This window comes from Vicia villosa, linkage group LG7 (genome assembly GCF_029867415.1).
Source record: "Vicia villosa cultivar HV-30 ecotype Madison, WI linkage group LG7, Vvil1.0, whole genome shotgun sequence".
Lineage (NCBI taxonomy): Eukaryota > Viridiplantae > Streptophyta > Magnoliopsida > Fabales > Fabaceae > Vicia > Vicia villosa.
Window position 1 is genome coordinate 53,195,893 of NC_081186.1, and position 16,070 is coordinate 53,211,962.

At 29.9% G+C, this 16,070-nt stretch overlaps 1 protein-coding gene across 1 annotated transcript; it reads left to right on the plus strand.

Moving 5' to 3' along the window:
- Positions 1-9,975: 9,975 nt before the first annotated feature.
- LOC131617225 (protein TORNADO 2-like) lies at positions 9,976-11,935 on the plus strand. The gene is made up of 2 exons (XM_058888564.1): positions 9,976-10,563; positions 11,411-11,935. Exons 1-2 carry the CDS (start codon positions 10,066-10,068, stop codon positions 11,720-11,722), a joined length of 810 nt encoding a protein of 269 aa, XP_058744547.1. The 5' UTR covers positions 9,976-10,065; the 3' UTR covers positions 11,723-11,935.
- The last annotated feature ends 4,135 nt before the right edge of the window (positions 11,936-16,070 follow it).

Genomic DNA, 16,070 nt, shown 5'->3' on the forward strand with positions numbered 1-16,070 from the left:
TGCACCTGAAATATCAGAGGAATTAATTTTCCACGTCTTTTGGGGGTGTGGACTCATCAAAAGCTACATGAAAATACTCTTCAATAAATGAAGTTCTATGATTGTAAAATCTAGAAGTGTTCGCGGTGCGGTTTGGCTAGTTTTTATGTAAAAAATCATCTGAACCGTAAGAGAAAAAAATGTGCGGTTCGATTTGGTTCGGTTGACTTTTAAAAATAAAACCGAACCAATCAAACCAATGCGGCTTGGGTTGGTTCGGTTTTTTTACAAAAATTTATTAAGCCATATATATATATATATATATATATATATATATATATATATATATATATATATATATATATATATATATATATATATATATATGACAACATAACTTTGTATATGTATTATCAAATAACAACAAAATTTATCATATTTGGATAACAACTTTCTATTCAATATATAAAAATAATCTTAGATAACAGCGAAATAAAAAACATAAAATAGTCATAAAACAATGTCAAAAACATTATAATGTAATAGAAAAAAAAGGAGATGAAAGATTATAGAAGATGAAAAAGAAAGAGCAGTAGAGAGGAGAGATTAGATAAGAAGGGGAATATTAAAACTGTAATTGGAAGAGAGAATAGTAGAATAAAAATAATAAGTTGAAAAAGAAAGAATTTAAGAGATGAAATACTAGAAAGGAACATGTGATATGTACTTGGAAAAGAAGACACAATACCGAGAGATTTGAGAAGACTTAAACTGAAACCTTAAGTGTGAGGAAGAGAAAATCATTCGTAATCGTAAGGCTAAGGCATAATAGGTTTGAGTTTGGGTTGGAGATAAGTTATTGAATTTTAGGGATTATAACACAATGCGGTTTGGTTCGGTTTGTAAATACAAACTATAAACCAAATCGAACTGCGCGGTTTGTTAAAAAATGGTCCAAACACATCTGAACCAAATGCAGTTTTTTGCAGTTTCGGTTTGGTTTGGTTCGGTTTTGCGGTTTTCTGTTAGGCCGGTTTGATTTTGAGCAACCCTAGTAAAATCTATGTTATTTACTCAAAGATGAGTACCCTAAAAATATACCTTCATCATACTTTGTATCAAATTTACCAAGATTGTCCTTTCAGTTAATTAAAATAAAAATTTGCAGCCAAAAATCCAAAAATAAGAAATATTAGGTTTCATCCCTTTGAGTAAATTTTTAAATTGTGAAGATCTTGGACAAGCTTAGAAAACTTAACAAAAGCATTAAAGGTTTCTTTCTTATGGGACAAAAAGAGCATCCAAGTAAATGTAGAAAAGTTGCCAAAATTACAAACCCGTAATAGTTACCTGTTAGAATCCAAAATGTAGATAGTTTGGTAATTACTTTTGTGGTATTTCGATAACTCTTCTCCGCATTTTTGAGTTAATTACGTTTATAAACGTGTAAATAAATAAAATCGAGTTTTAATAGTAAATATGTTATTTACTAGCTTTTCTTATGTATTTTGTAGGTATTTTGCAAAATCGGAAAGTTTTGGATGGTAGAAGGTCAAGATGTCACCTTGGAGCAAGTTTGAAGGCCTTTTTGAAGGAGTAATATGGAGCAAGGGCCGGTGAGCGGCGGTCTAGCGCACTTTCCAATGGCAAGGAAGAATTTTTGTTCAACCTTACTTCTTTCACTATAAATGAGCAGTATGAGGCCATTTGTAATTATCCGGAGGATAGGCCATTCTTTAGGGATGGGGGAGGAGTGAATGAAGGAGGAGCAAATGAAGAAGAGGTGGATGAAGGTAACCAAGATGGCGAAAGAGGTGATGAGTCATGATGATTATGATGTGATCTTGTTGTGTTTTATTTTATGTCATTTTAATTATGATAGTTTATTTTCTTGTGTTGATGACTTTTTGGTGTAGGGTGTTTTACCCTTAGTTTGAAATTGTTGTATTTTTAAGTGTAATGGGGTAGCAAATGATGCTACTAAGACTTCTTTGAGACATTTACCATTGGCAATTTGTCTCTATTATATTATATTATATTAGGTGTGTGTTTAAATTTTGTGTTCATATTATATTTTTAAGTTTGTTTAGTTATATATTATAGTTTATATTAAGTTTAGTTATATAGTATAGTAGTACTAATAATAGTAGTACTTATGTTCATAAAATTTTTTGTTATTTGTCCATGTGATTATTAGAAAGATACTCAAGCAAGAAAATAGCTATCAAAGAGTTGTTAACATCAAAGTTGGATGGTGATGATAATGCTCTTGATGCGGTGCATGCAAAGGTAACGATTTTCTTGCTTTGTAGATATTAGTGTGAATATGATTTAGGTGCTTTATACAAAACTTGTTTTCACTTTGCATTTGAAAGATTTTGTTCACATTTAAATCAAGTTAGAACATAACCACATAGGTGAGAGGAATTTCCATTGTTTACTATAATTTTTTGTGTGTATTAGCAATTTGTGTTAACTCGGACGATTCATGCTTAATCTACTTTGTTTGAAGTGTTAGAACTTAGAAGTGATCGAGGCAATTTCTTTTTGTAGTACGAGAAAAACCACCTTCCAAAAAGGCCACACGGGAGAGTGTGATCATTTGAAACCTGAAGGTGTTTGCATGTTGGCTGCATTATTAGTAAAACATACCTGGTTGATTGTGTATATGCAGGTTTTCATATATGTGTGAAGCTAATACAGGTTTTGTAGTGAATGTCATGATCGATGTCATGACATCCATGTGTGACAGCAAGAGTTGTTAGTGTTTATTAATTGTGTTTCCTGATTTATCACTTTTATCTGTTTAGAAAACTTTTTATTGAGTGCTGCAAATTTCGTTCAGAAGATCCTACTGACATCACATTGTGTAATAGACAGTTGGCGTGTGAATTAGGTTAACTTTGTTAACCCTAATGTGTTTCTTAAAAAGCCCAAGGCCCAAGACTGCATATAAAAAGAATTGCAATCCTAATTTGGAACGCAGACAGAAGATTGTGTATTGTGAAGAACTGTTGTTCTGTAACTGTCTCGTGTGATCCACGCTATTATCTTTGATGATTGTGTTGGAATTAGTTTGTGTTTTTGTTGTGTCACTCTAAGCTTTTAAGCACGAGTGTGTGTCTCTTGATGGAAGCTTTTAAGCAGATCAAGGTATTTTTTTGAAGCGTGTCTTCTATTTGTAATTGTTTATTGTGTATGTGTAATCACTGCTGTGATTGAGGGGGAGTGGAATGGAGATATTCTATATCTAGGTAGAAGGGTCATTGGGTAGTGATTAAGTGAGAAGTTGTAAACGGGGGAGTTTAGCTTTGAATTGATACTACTGATAGTGGACTTCATACCTGGCTTGGTAGCCCCCAGAGTAGGTTGTTTGAACCGAACTGGGTAAACAATTCTGTGTGTTCTTGACTGTTTTATGTTGTTTTGTTATTACTGTCTGTGCTGTGTAATTGTGGATGTCATAACATCCAGTTTGACATCGAGCGTGTGTTACTAAAGTTTTCAAAACCAATTTTGTGCCTTAAATTTTGTTTTTGTTAAGTGAGTCAAGTGAAAGCCAACAAACTAGTAAGTATACCACTTATTGAGTTTGTTGAAGAAAAGTAAAGAAACGAAACTCTTGATTCACTTGCAAAAAATTTCTTTGGTAGACACTTAACCCAATTACACTTAACCCTTAATTGAAGAGCATAATTGTGTTGATATATTAAATTGTTCAAAGTTGGGGAGAGGGGTTTACTTGAGAAAAAGAAAGAAAGGAAATGGTGGTATAATATAACAATGCATTCATAACAAAGAAGGAATGAAAAATAAAGGAAGGAAAAATGTCAATGTGATGAAAAATTAAAAGACAAAGAAAGAATGCATTGCAGTTATTTGAAAATCAAAAGGCAGAACAAGATTGTTTGTGTAAATATTGTAAATGAATAAATGCTCTTCATGCTATTGTCCCTTTTTTATTCATTGGCCATGTAGAAAATGTCACTTGTTTGGAACCCAGGCCAAGTTACAACTGAAAAAGTTCTCGTGATCTTTGTTTCTATCATTTTTGTACTTAGTTTAGATGAATGGGTGAATTGTTTTGGATGTGCACAATTGCTAGGGAGAGTGATAAGTCCTTTGTGCTAGCATGATTATGACACTTTGTCCTTCATTTTTGAAGTTGATTGTAGGTGATTCAAGTTTGAACATCATTTTGATGAATGCAAGTGTGGTGAATTGTTTTGTATTTAGAACTTAACTCATATTCATGTTTTGATCTTGTACAAACAAGGGATGGTTATGGAGCATGCATGTATGTCAAGTTTGAACCATTCTATTTATGTTGCTAACCCTTGTAAATAAATTTTTTTGTGCTTCTTGAGTTATTCTTGTTTGAGGACAAACAAAGGTCAAAGATGGAGAGAGTTGTTAGAATCCAAAATGTAGATAGTTTGGTAATTATTTTTGTGGTATTTCGATAACTCTTCTCCGCATTTTTGAGTTAATTACGTTTATAATCGTGTAAATAAATAAAATCGAGTTTTAGTAGTAAATATGTTATTTACTAGCTTTTCTTATATATTTTGTAGGTATTTTGCAAAATGGGAAACTTTTGGATGGTAGAAGGTCAAGATGTCACCTTGGAGCAAGTTTGAAGGCCTTTTTGAAGGAGTAATGTGGAGCAAGGGCCGGTGAGCGGCGGTCTAGCGCACTTTCCAATGGAAAGGAAGAATTTTTGTTCAACCTTACTTCTTAAACTATAAATGAGCAGTATGAGGCCATTTGTAATTATCCGGAGAATAGGCCATTCTTTAGGGATGGGGGAGGAGTGAATGAAGGAGGAGTGAATGAAGAAGAGGTGGATGAAGGTAACCAAGATGGCGAAGGAGATGATGAGTGATGATGATTATGATATGATCTTGTTGTATTTTATTTTATGTCATTTTAATTATGGTAGTTTATTTTCTTGTGTTGAAGACTTTTTGGTGTAGGGTGTTTTACCCTTAGTTTGAAATTGTTGTATTTTTAAGTGTAATGGGGTAGCAAATGATGCTACTAAGACTTCTTTGAGACATTTACCATTGGCAATTTGTCTCTATTATATCATATTATATTAGGTGAAATCAATATATGATGAAAATTCTATGATCATAATTTTGAACCTTAATAAAAACAAGACAAATACAAAATATTTACTCTAACAAAACCTGTGCTTAATCAATAAATTGATACTGAGGTAAAAACTCAATGTTATGCAATACTAGGAAAGTGGTAAAAGCAACCTAACTTGCAATTTATAAAAAATTTATATATATATATATATATATATATATATATATATATATATATATATATATATATATATATATATATAGAGAGAGAGAGAGAGAGAGAGAGAGAGAGAGAGAGAGAAGTGTACGCCGAATTTACAGTGTTTTGATACCGTCCTTGCTAAGCCTACTCCACTCTCCAATAGTTTCTTATTGTAAATTTGTTGTCTTTCAATATAGTTTGTGACAAATTACACGAGTTTTAGTAAAATCATAATAACCAAATAACACTGAAAATATACAAATCTTCTATTTGGATTCCTTGAATTTTATAAAGTATCCGAACTGAATTGTTGCAAAATGTTTACGTGCAATTGTCTTGAATCTTTCATCCCTACCGGTATCTTTAGTGTTGATCTTTCAGAATATTGAGAACTCCCACTTTGTCTGTTGGCTTCCACACAACACTACCAAAGTGAGTATAAATAGAAAAACCTCATTCTTTTCCACTGGAATTTTCAAAATCAGCCACAACACCACCCGCCTTGCAAACCTCTAAATCTCAAGTAAATCTTGAAGGAAATGTTAAACACAATAACAAAATCTCCTTAACAATTAGAAATCTCCAAAAATGAGATTTAGATCCACATGAAAATGGAATTAGAATAAAATAGGAGATGAATGAAATTGTTTGCAAGCACTTAAGAAAGATTCAAAACCCTTCTTGAAAATAAGAGAACAAGTGAGTGTTGAGTTTTCAAATTTGAAGGTGATATGCCCTTTAGGGCTTTGGTTTTGCTACTTTTGCATTTATTATCGTTTATCATTTACTACTTTCATAATTGAATCACCTTTTAAGTTATATCTTTACAAACATATTAGAATTTAGTGCAATGCTTTTCAAATAAGTGTTTTCATAAAATCATGTTTTTGCATGCAAAATTCAAATTGTTAATTTTGAGTGTGAGCAATATGCTTTAAGTAAATTAGTCAAATTTTAGGATCAACAACCATATTTAAGATTCGCTCAAGTCATGATATTATTAAAATCTCAAATAATCTTTGAGATTGCAAAAAATTGAGATTTTAGGTGTGTGATTCAAATCACACATCATATGATTCAAATCAAACCAAACAAAGGTTTATAGGAAAAAATTTATGCTGGCATGGTTTGAATCACATTGTTCATGATTCAAATTACATTGTTGTGTAATTTGAATCAAACTCTTCTTGACTCGAATCATGAACTAATGAAAATTTAAAGATTTGCCTCTGCTTTGCTTTATGATAACCACACTGTATATGACTCAAATCATGACTTCAGGCTTGACTCGAATCAAACTGTTCATTACTCAAATCATGGCTAAAATGATTTTCTCATAAATGTAGATCTTGTTCCAAATTACTTTGCCACTTGACTCAAATAATACATATGCTTATGATTTTAATCACACATCATTTTTTTAATCATTTTTATGCATAATCTCAAGCACCTATATGAATAATTTTCCTCTCTCCCTCACAATTAATGAATCATTATTAAGAGTGATTATTAAGATGATAATTGCATCTTTTAAAGTCTTACTAAGAACTTGGAAACTCACTTTTAAAGAACACATTTTCACATCTATCTTTTGCATTTGAATTCATCTTCAATATCTAACAAGATTAACATTTGTTGCTTCTCAAGTTTTAGGAAATGTGAGATCTAGTGTAGAGGAGGTTCATTCTTTGTTGATGTTTAGGAAGTTCTTGATTTGCAGGTCAAAATTGAGATTATGTGGTGGTGCTGGAGTTTGACAATCCAACAAGAAAAAGAAGGAGTCTTTTCTACAGGTTACTTCGGTAGATATATGTGGAATCCTAAAGACAAAGTCGGAGTTTCTATTCTCTTCAGAGAGATCAATATTCAAAGGCTTGACAGAATTATTAATTTTGGAAGGTTTAAGTCGAGATCAGGTGGATCTTGCAAGATCGGTGAAGCAGATTCCGTATGTAACAATAGAGGATCAATATAAGATGAGTAGATATTTTCAGGAGTATCGTGTATCAAGTGGTTGTATAATTTTTGTAAACAATTGTCATATTATTTTATAGTAAATGAAAAAATTTCAACAGGAAACCATTGAATAGTGGATTAAGCTCCTGCGAGGACGATAAAGTTGCACCACTATATATTCGGTTTACTCTTCTTCTTCCCCCCCCCCCCCCCCCCCCCCCCCGTCTTTAATTTTCTACATAGCTTTGCATGCTTAGGTTTGTATCACTTTCGCAGAATATCATGCTGTTAGGATTTATCTGCTTATAGTGATTTCGTGATTAAATTTTAGGTCTGTGATAGATCTATTCATTTGAATATTCTCTCTCGCGGTTATTGTTGTATGAACTCTTGATATAAGATTGATCATTCGATTAATCAAATTCAATTTGATATGTGTGTTAAAATTGAATTATGATAATCGTTGAATTGATTGTTTAAGCAACTTCATCTTTCTCAATTGTTGTGATTACAGATTATCTGAGTTAATTGTAATATCCATTAAATCAGACACTTTAAGATCAACAATTGACCTACGAGCATGTAACTTGCACATCTGTTTGTAAAACTCTGATTTTGTAAAATAAAATGTTTTTGAAAATGGTTTTTGGGAAATGGTTTATTCACCCCCAACATCTAAACTGTTTCAATCCCTATATCGGTCACCAATAAAATCAATATTGTAAGTGTATGTTTTCTAACATTATGAAAGGTTTTAAGAGAAAATGCTTTTATATGTGTTGGAAATCTAGCACAAAAATGAGTGAAAAATGGTGTATTATTTGAGTCATGAGAAAGAGGTGAGATTGGAGTCTGAAACCAAGTGACTTGAATAAAGAAGCAAAAACTATATGAGAATCCATTTGTGTAATTCGAGTTACACAAACTGTGATTCGAATCACATGCTTCGAGTCATGAAAAGTGATGATTCTAATCATAGATCTAGAAGCAAACCAAGTTTCCAATATAGTGTGATTAAACTTAAGCAGTCTTGTGATTCGAATTAGAGTTGTTTGTTTTGAATCATGGAAAATAGAAGATGATTCCTAAGTTCTGTGTGATTCTTACTCGGGTAAAATGAACAATGTGATTTGAATCACACTGCCTGAATCTCAATTTTGCAAAATTTCAACAATTTTTTAGGTTCATCAATGGTCATGACTTGAACCATTCTCAAATATATTTCTAGATCCAAAAACTCAATATATAGAATTGAATCATATTGCTTAAACTATAACCACACACTTTAATTTATGCGTGCTAGAAACAGATTTAAAAATTATTTCAGAAATGCAATCGATGATGAGACTCAATAGCTAAATAAATAAAACCAAAAGCTTAATAGGCAAGCAATCAAAACAATTAACCCATAAGGTAGACATGCAACATGCAACCTCATAATCAAACATGTGAGTTTATTAGACTACCTAAGAAGGAAAAGGTGATTAGGCACAAGTGGATGAAATTGCCTAGATAAATGTTGAAGAATCACTTGAATTTGATTAGGTTTGTTCAAATAATGATTCAAGGTTTGTAGAGAGCGACAGGGTGGTTGATGATTAAATTGACATCATCGCAAATTTTAAAGTCAAGGTGGAAAATTGTGGAGATTGACTTGAAAATCTCTTCTCTTTTTTTTTTCACGATAATGCAATGCGCTTGGAAGGAAAGTAGTGCATTCGAAAATCAAAGTGCATTCGCAGGGAACACAATAGTTTCTTACTTTTTTTTTTAAATTCAACGCGTTTCAAGTAAACTTAATGAGTTTTGCATGAAATTTTTAAAAGGTGTTTTTCATCTCTTTTAATGATACGAGTGACACACAAGTAACTTTTGAGAATCATTAAGGTTCAATCTTAGTGATATAAACTTAAAAAGGAAAATAGAAGGATTTTTTATTGGTGAAGACTAAGAATTAGAAGATCTTTATTGGTATCTAAGGAATTTGAAAATATTTCTATACTACACCTTGTGTTTGTATGATTCATATATTAAGATTTAGAGAGATTGGAAAACACTTATGTAAAAAATAGAAGATATTCTTGAAAACTATGAAGGACAATCTTTTATAACTCAACTATAATCTCTTGTAATAACTTTTGAAGTACTATAATAAATTAGATAGTCACTCTTTCTATTAGAATAGATCAGTTTGATCGAATTGGATAAATAAATTATATGTGTACTCATCACTTTATCTTTTTCTTCTCACTCATATGGATTTAAACACTCTTCTGTATACATTTTAATTTCTCACTAAATCATTTATATTAAATTGTCATTGTGTTCTTTTCTGTCTCAAATATCAAAAAGTTTGTGTGATTTACTTTCAATTTTTTAACTTTTCTTGAGAACTAATATTTTTCACATTGAACTATTTAAAAATTTGGGTATTGACACATTTATTCTATTGGGCCTATAACTGTTTATTTTGTGGTTAATGCTATTTTTGTTTTATCTCTATAGGAAGACCAAACAATCAATGTCTAAATAAAAAGATCCACTTTTACATAAGTTATATGACCGACCAAATTAATGAGTTGTCTCTAGATTAAAGTACACAACTTCTCAAGGTTCTTTGGAAGATATATGAAGAAACTAACTTAGATGCTACAAAGGCATCGAGCATGTGGGTTCTTTGGAAGATAAATGAAGAAACCATCTTAGATGCTACAAAGTATATATCAAAATCCAAACTATTAACCAAATCATCACATCATTAACTTGCTATAGAAGCTTCCATGGTATATATCCTAGATAAGCAACAAAATAATTTGTAAAGAAATTTACAAAATGGCATTGAGCAACAATGTCATAGGAATCATAAACTTCATCGCAGTACTCCTCTCAATCCCTATCATAGGTGCTGGAATTTGGCTAACAACATTACAAGCAGAATCATGTGTCAAAATCCTACAATGGCCAGTGATCATTTTAGGGATACTAATTTTCATTGTTGCTATGGTAGGCTTGGTTGGAGCCTTTTGGAGGATACCAATGCTTCTTATATTCTACCTCATTGCAATGATTGTGCTCATTGTGTTGTTGGCTTCTTTGGTGATTTTTGTTTATTTTGTCACACTTAGAGGTCATGGAAATATTGAACCTAATAGGTCATATTTGGAGTATCGTGTGGATGATTTTTCACTTTGGCTAAGAAGAAGGGTTAGAAGTTCTCATAAGTGGGATGGAATAAAGAGTTGTCTTAGCTCATCAAGTATTTGTGCTGAGTTGAATCAAAGTTATCGGTTGCCTCAAGATTTCTTTAATGCACACCTATCACCCTTGCAGGTAAATTCTATAGATCATTATTTTTAGAAAATAACACATTCATAAATATTTAAATGTTGTAAGTACTTATGTTATGATTGTTGATTTAAATTCCCTTTATCTTGTTCCCGATAAACTAGCTCATTTGTTAGTTTCAGAAATAGGAATGAAAATAGGTTAGCATATAGTCTCTTTTATTTTTAAACATTTTGAAAATTTTATTTAATTAAATAAAACACACTTGAGTTATTAAAAAAGTTTATGAAACTTGATATGACAAGTTTTATGTGCATATTTAATAGAAAATAATTCAAATAATTTATAAAAGACGGTGTTATATATTTAAAAATAGGTAAAAATTGACTACTGTAAAACAGATATTTTTTAAAGTTATGTCATGCTTTTGAAAAGGTCAAACCGAACAAAAGTAATTTTAATAGGTTATAAATTAAATTCAAATCTTAAAAATTAATCGTTAGTTAGACATAAGCATTATAAAGCCTAGTTTGTCATAGCCTATGCTTACTCGTATTTGTAAATATATTTGATTACAGGTGTGTGGATTCAAATTCACGACAATATATTTATTCATTTTTAAGAGATGAAAATTTGATCATTATAAAATAAAATTCTCTTTATTTTATAATAAATTTGTTAAATTCCCTTTTTATTACATTACTTGTTCACTAAGTAAATTATTCTTAAAGCAACCACTAATTATTAGCTAATCAAAGAACTCAGATTTCTTACCAAAAGAAAAAGTTACTACATATTCTTTTCCCACAACATGTATTCCTCTTTAACCCTTTATTCTTTTGTGCTTTTATATTTTAATTCCAACATCATACTTCATATTGATCTCTTGCAGTCAGGGTGTTGCAAACCACCAACAAAATGTGGCTACACATTTGTGAACCCAACTTATTGGATTAGTCCAACCAACAATGGTGAAGACATGGATTGCATGAAATGGAGCAATGATCAAACACAACTTTGCTACAATTGTGACTCATGCAAAGCTGGTTTATTAGCAACACTTAGAAAAGACTGGAGAAAAGCCAATGTGATATTGATTGTTACATTGGTTGGTTTAATTGTTGTGTATTTGTTTGGGTGTTTTGCCTTTAGGAATGCCAAAACTGAGGAGCTTTTTCGCAAATACAAGCAAGGATACACTTGAAATTAATAGATTAGTTTTTTTTTTTTTAATTTGTTGAAATTCTAGGAGATTAGATTATGAGCATGAGGATGATGGGTAAAATTGAGTCATTTTGCTTTGTCTTTTATGAGAATTTGTAGTGAAAAAATACATGAAATTGAAGTGTTGTAATGTATGTGTTTGTCTTGTATTGTTAAATCATTTTTCATGAATCTACAAAAGAACTTATGCATGGAGAGGTAATAAATCTGTTTGTTATAGATTTAAATAAATTGATGTTGTTTTGTATTTTTTAACATGATTGTTATGAAAAAGAAATTAAAATATTAAAAATTATTTTAATTTATTTTTATAAATTAAAATATTTATTTTTACATTCAGTACCATAGAAATATATTACTACAAATTAAAATATAGTCAAAATTACATTATTTTAAAAAAAATATTTTGCAAAAATATTTTTATAAAAAATTATTTATAATAGTTTCAAAATTTAAATTATTTTTTAAAATTATAATATAAAAAAATCACTTTAAAATAATACGCACTTTTTTTGCTAAAATTTTGTCAAGAGTAGTATGAATATTATCAAAAATTAAAGGGGTATCAAATTAAATTTTGTGGTAGAAAAACATCGCGAAATCATTTCACCTCAATTTTTTTGTAAGTTTTTCAAAATGTCAAAAATGTTTTTCGAATTCAAGAATTTGGAGTATACTATTGGAGGAAATTTCTTTTTAGACTCCGTAATCTTTTTAGGGATCTCTAGCGAAATTCTTTTTTTATCCAAGACTTCGAAAATGCATCTCCGAACGTACGATATATTTTTTGTGGGGTGTTTTCGGATATGTATTTTTCAATTGACCAAATTCACCATTTTTTTTACGAAAAAAAAAGTATTTTTGAATATGTATATCCGAAATAACCCAATATTTAATCTTGGAGGTTTTCGGATATGCATTTTCAAAATAACCAAATATTTGATCTTGAGAATTTTTGGAGATTTATTTCCGAAATATTTGAATATCTATTAAAAAAAATAGAATCAATATGTATTAATTGTATAATTAATTGTATTAATTAATATATATAATTAAATATATATCATAAAAAATAAGACAAATAAATAAGACCAAAAAGTAATCTTTAGTTGATATAAATTTTTTTATATATTAATATGTCTAATTGATATTATTTCTTTCATCAAACTCAAATATTTTTTCGTAAAAAATAATCTTTAAATTTAATATTGACTATAATATCAACAAAAAAAATTTGGTCTTATTATTATTTTTTTGATATATTTGACCATGAAAAAGTATATGTGATATTAAAGAATATTTACGTATTTTTTAATAATTAACTATTCAATTAATAATATAAATATTGTATTTGAATTTAAAAAAAAATATTGAATTAAAACGGTATATATGTAATTATATATCTTGATTAATATAATTGATACATCTTGATTTTTATTTTTTTAACAAATATTAGATTATTTTGAAAATGCATCTCCAAAAAACTCAAGACCAAAAATTGCATTATTTCGAAAATGCATCACTAAAAATACAAAAAAATAAAATTTGGGTGAATTCGAAAATACATTTCTGAAGTACCTTGATTTTGTGTGCGTTCGGAAATATAATTCCGAAGGAAATTTTTGAGTTTTCAAGAATTTTTTTCCATCCCTACGAGATGTACAAAGAAATTCTCTTATTTGATATATTTGAATTTTATAATATTAACAATCCATAAAACTCACAAACTTTTACTCTTTTCCCTCACTTTTTTCTTTTGAGTAAAAATCATCCAAATTAAAAAAGTTTGCTTTGTCTCATTTTTCATCAAATTTTGGTCAAATTGTCACTTACAAGAACTTAATACACATTTACTCAAATTTTGCGTTATTGATTTATAACGATCTATTGATAGCGTTTGGGTTATAAAATTCAAACATGCAGCATTCTACATGTATTAGAATTCTAGAATCTAAGCTTGTAGCATGCTACATACATTCATATTCTATAATCTAAAATATTGATGAATTCGTGAATTTATTGATATTCTTTATTTGCTTAATCGTTTGTATTGTGATTTTTTTTTTAAAATGTATAGATTTCTTTGTTTTTGTGAATTGTTCAGTAATGGATAGAAATAATATTCTGAAAAACAGTGTTTGATAGGGAATAAAGCCTCTGCTTAGTATCATAAAATGTAGAGTAATGAGTATAAGGATATACCTTATGCACATCAACCTGACCCGTTATTGTTGACAATTGTGGAAATTAAGCGTTATAATAACAATAAAGCATGTATTTTGTTGTAACATTTTCAAATTCTATAATCTAAACACAAACTGGGAGGGTATTTGACACGTTTGAATTATAGTATCTAAACTAATATAAATCTGACAATTTTAACTTTTAATTAAAGAGTTTGAACCTTATCAACACATGATTATCTTATGCGCGGTCTAGATTGCACTAATAGTGTATGTGGACTTCATTGCATATAAAGTTGAATAAATTGATGTGTTTGGTCATTTTTAGTTCATAATACACAAAAATGAACTTTTACCCATACCTAGTCGAAATGATCTCTAACTAGCTACAATTCACCGACATGCAATTTCAAAGTGACGACCACGTGGAACCATGTTCTCAATATTTGGTTAGTAATGTACCAAGGGTCCGTTCGAGTTAAACGTTACTTAGGTTAGATTTATTCATGTTATCTCTTTAAACTTGATTCGTCCCGAGACATTTGATGAAATTGAAGTGTGCATGGTTGAATCCGATGAAGTAACTAGTTTGTCTTTTTCAATGATTTTGTTTGTATTTAATTGATGTTTTTTATTTATGCTGATGTATTCTCGTTGTTAATGCTGATGTTTTATCTTGTTGAATTTCATTTGATTTAATGAGGTATTTATGTTCAGTATATTTATTTACTAGTTCATAATGTTTACACTTTAAACTTCAAGTACTTAAAAACATGTTTAAAAACCTTAAATCTATAGAGTATTTGTAAGAATTTGAGGATCGTCTAAGAGGATTGCGGTAAAATGTCACTAAATGAAAACAAAAAAATGCCCTATATAGGTCATAACTCGTGAGCACATTGTGTTTTTTGGTTTATTGTCTGCTAACTTAACATTGTGGTCTTTTCATTTCGGGTTGTTCGTTTTATCTTCTTATTATAATTCAGTAACATAGCGTGATGATGTTTTGGTAAAATACATATTCAAATATAATTAGAACATGCATTTTATTATAAATAAAGGTACATATTATAGAATTGAAATGTGTAAAATGCGTTTGTTACATATTTAGATAATAGAATTCAAACACAATCAACAAAAATGAGTTTGTTCATAAAATTACAAAATTTTGTTATAGAATCTGATTGTGTAACACTAAATACATGCTCAAAATATATAATTTGAAACTATTCAATACACACTACAAGAAATCTTTTGTATAGCGAGGGGTATTTGCCAGGAGTAAAACACATAACTAAGAAAGTAACGTTGCTTGGGGTTAAGCCCCTCACAATGCACAAACTTTAAAAAATAAAAATAAATTATGTTGTGTGGGGTTACCCCTCACAAATATTAGAGAGGAAAAAATTTTATTTTAAAAAAAATACTTTGCGAGGGATAACCCCTAGCAAATGAAAATGACGTCAAATTGTTTTATCGATGGCCACATAAAGGAGACATTTGCCAAGGATAACCCCAATCAAATTGAAAAGGTAAATTTGTAGGCCCGTCCATTAAGTATGGCACACAAGCGTGCCAGATTTTTGTTTTCAAAGCGGTACATTTGTGAGGGGCTTCCCCTCGCCATTTATGACAGTTCAATTTTCAGGGGGAGCCCATCACCAGTGAATTTAATGTCCAAAAAATTACATTTATCACCCCCACCCTCCCAGTCTAGTATATTACATCTCTTCTTCCTCTCAGCTTTCATTATAATTCTGAAAAACCATTTTCTCTTTAAAAAAAAATTCTTCTTCCTCTCAACAACAACCAAATTCACACCCTTATTTTGTCCGCTATAATATAAAAAATATCAAGTAATTATTTTATTGGCTTAATTGCAACTTTAGTCCCTCTACTGTCTTTTTCTTGATTTTGATCCCTCTATTTTACAAAATCACTATTTTAGTCCCCTTTTTAAGTTTTCTGTGTAATTTTCGTCCCCCTATTTTGCTTTTTTGGAAAAATTAATCTCTATTTTTGTCCATTTTCCAACCACCTTGCATCATCAACCTTCCTATATCTAACGAATTTGTATCTCCTTCATGTTTTATCTCTCTTAGCTAGTATCACCACCTCTACAACCAACCCAAAGTCCACAAAAAT

Bases quoted from the DNA above. Each gene is read 5' to 3' on its own strand.
- LOC131617225 (XM_058888564.1), top strand. From the start codon at position 10,066: ATGGCATTGAGCAACAATGTCATAGGAATCATAAACTTCATCGCAGTA. The intron at 10,564-11,410 runs GTAAATTCTATA...GATCTCTTGCAG, and splicing joins CACACCTATCACCCTTGCAG to TCAGGGTGTTGCAAACCACC.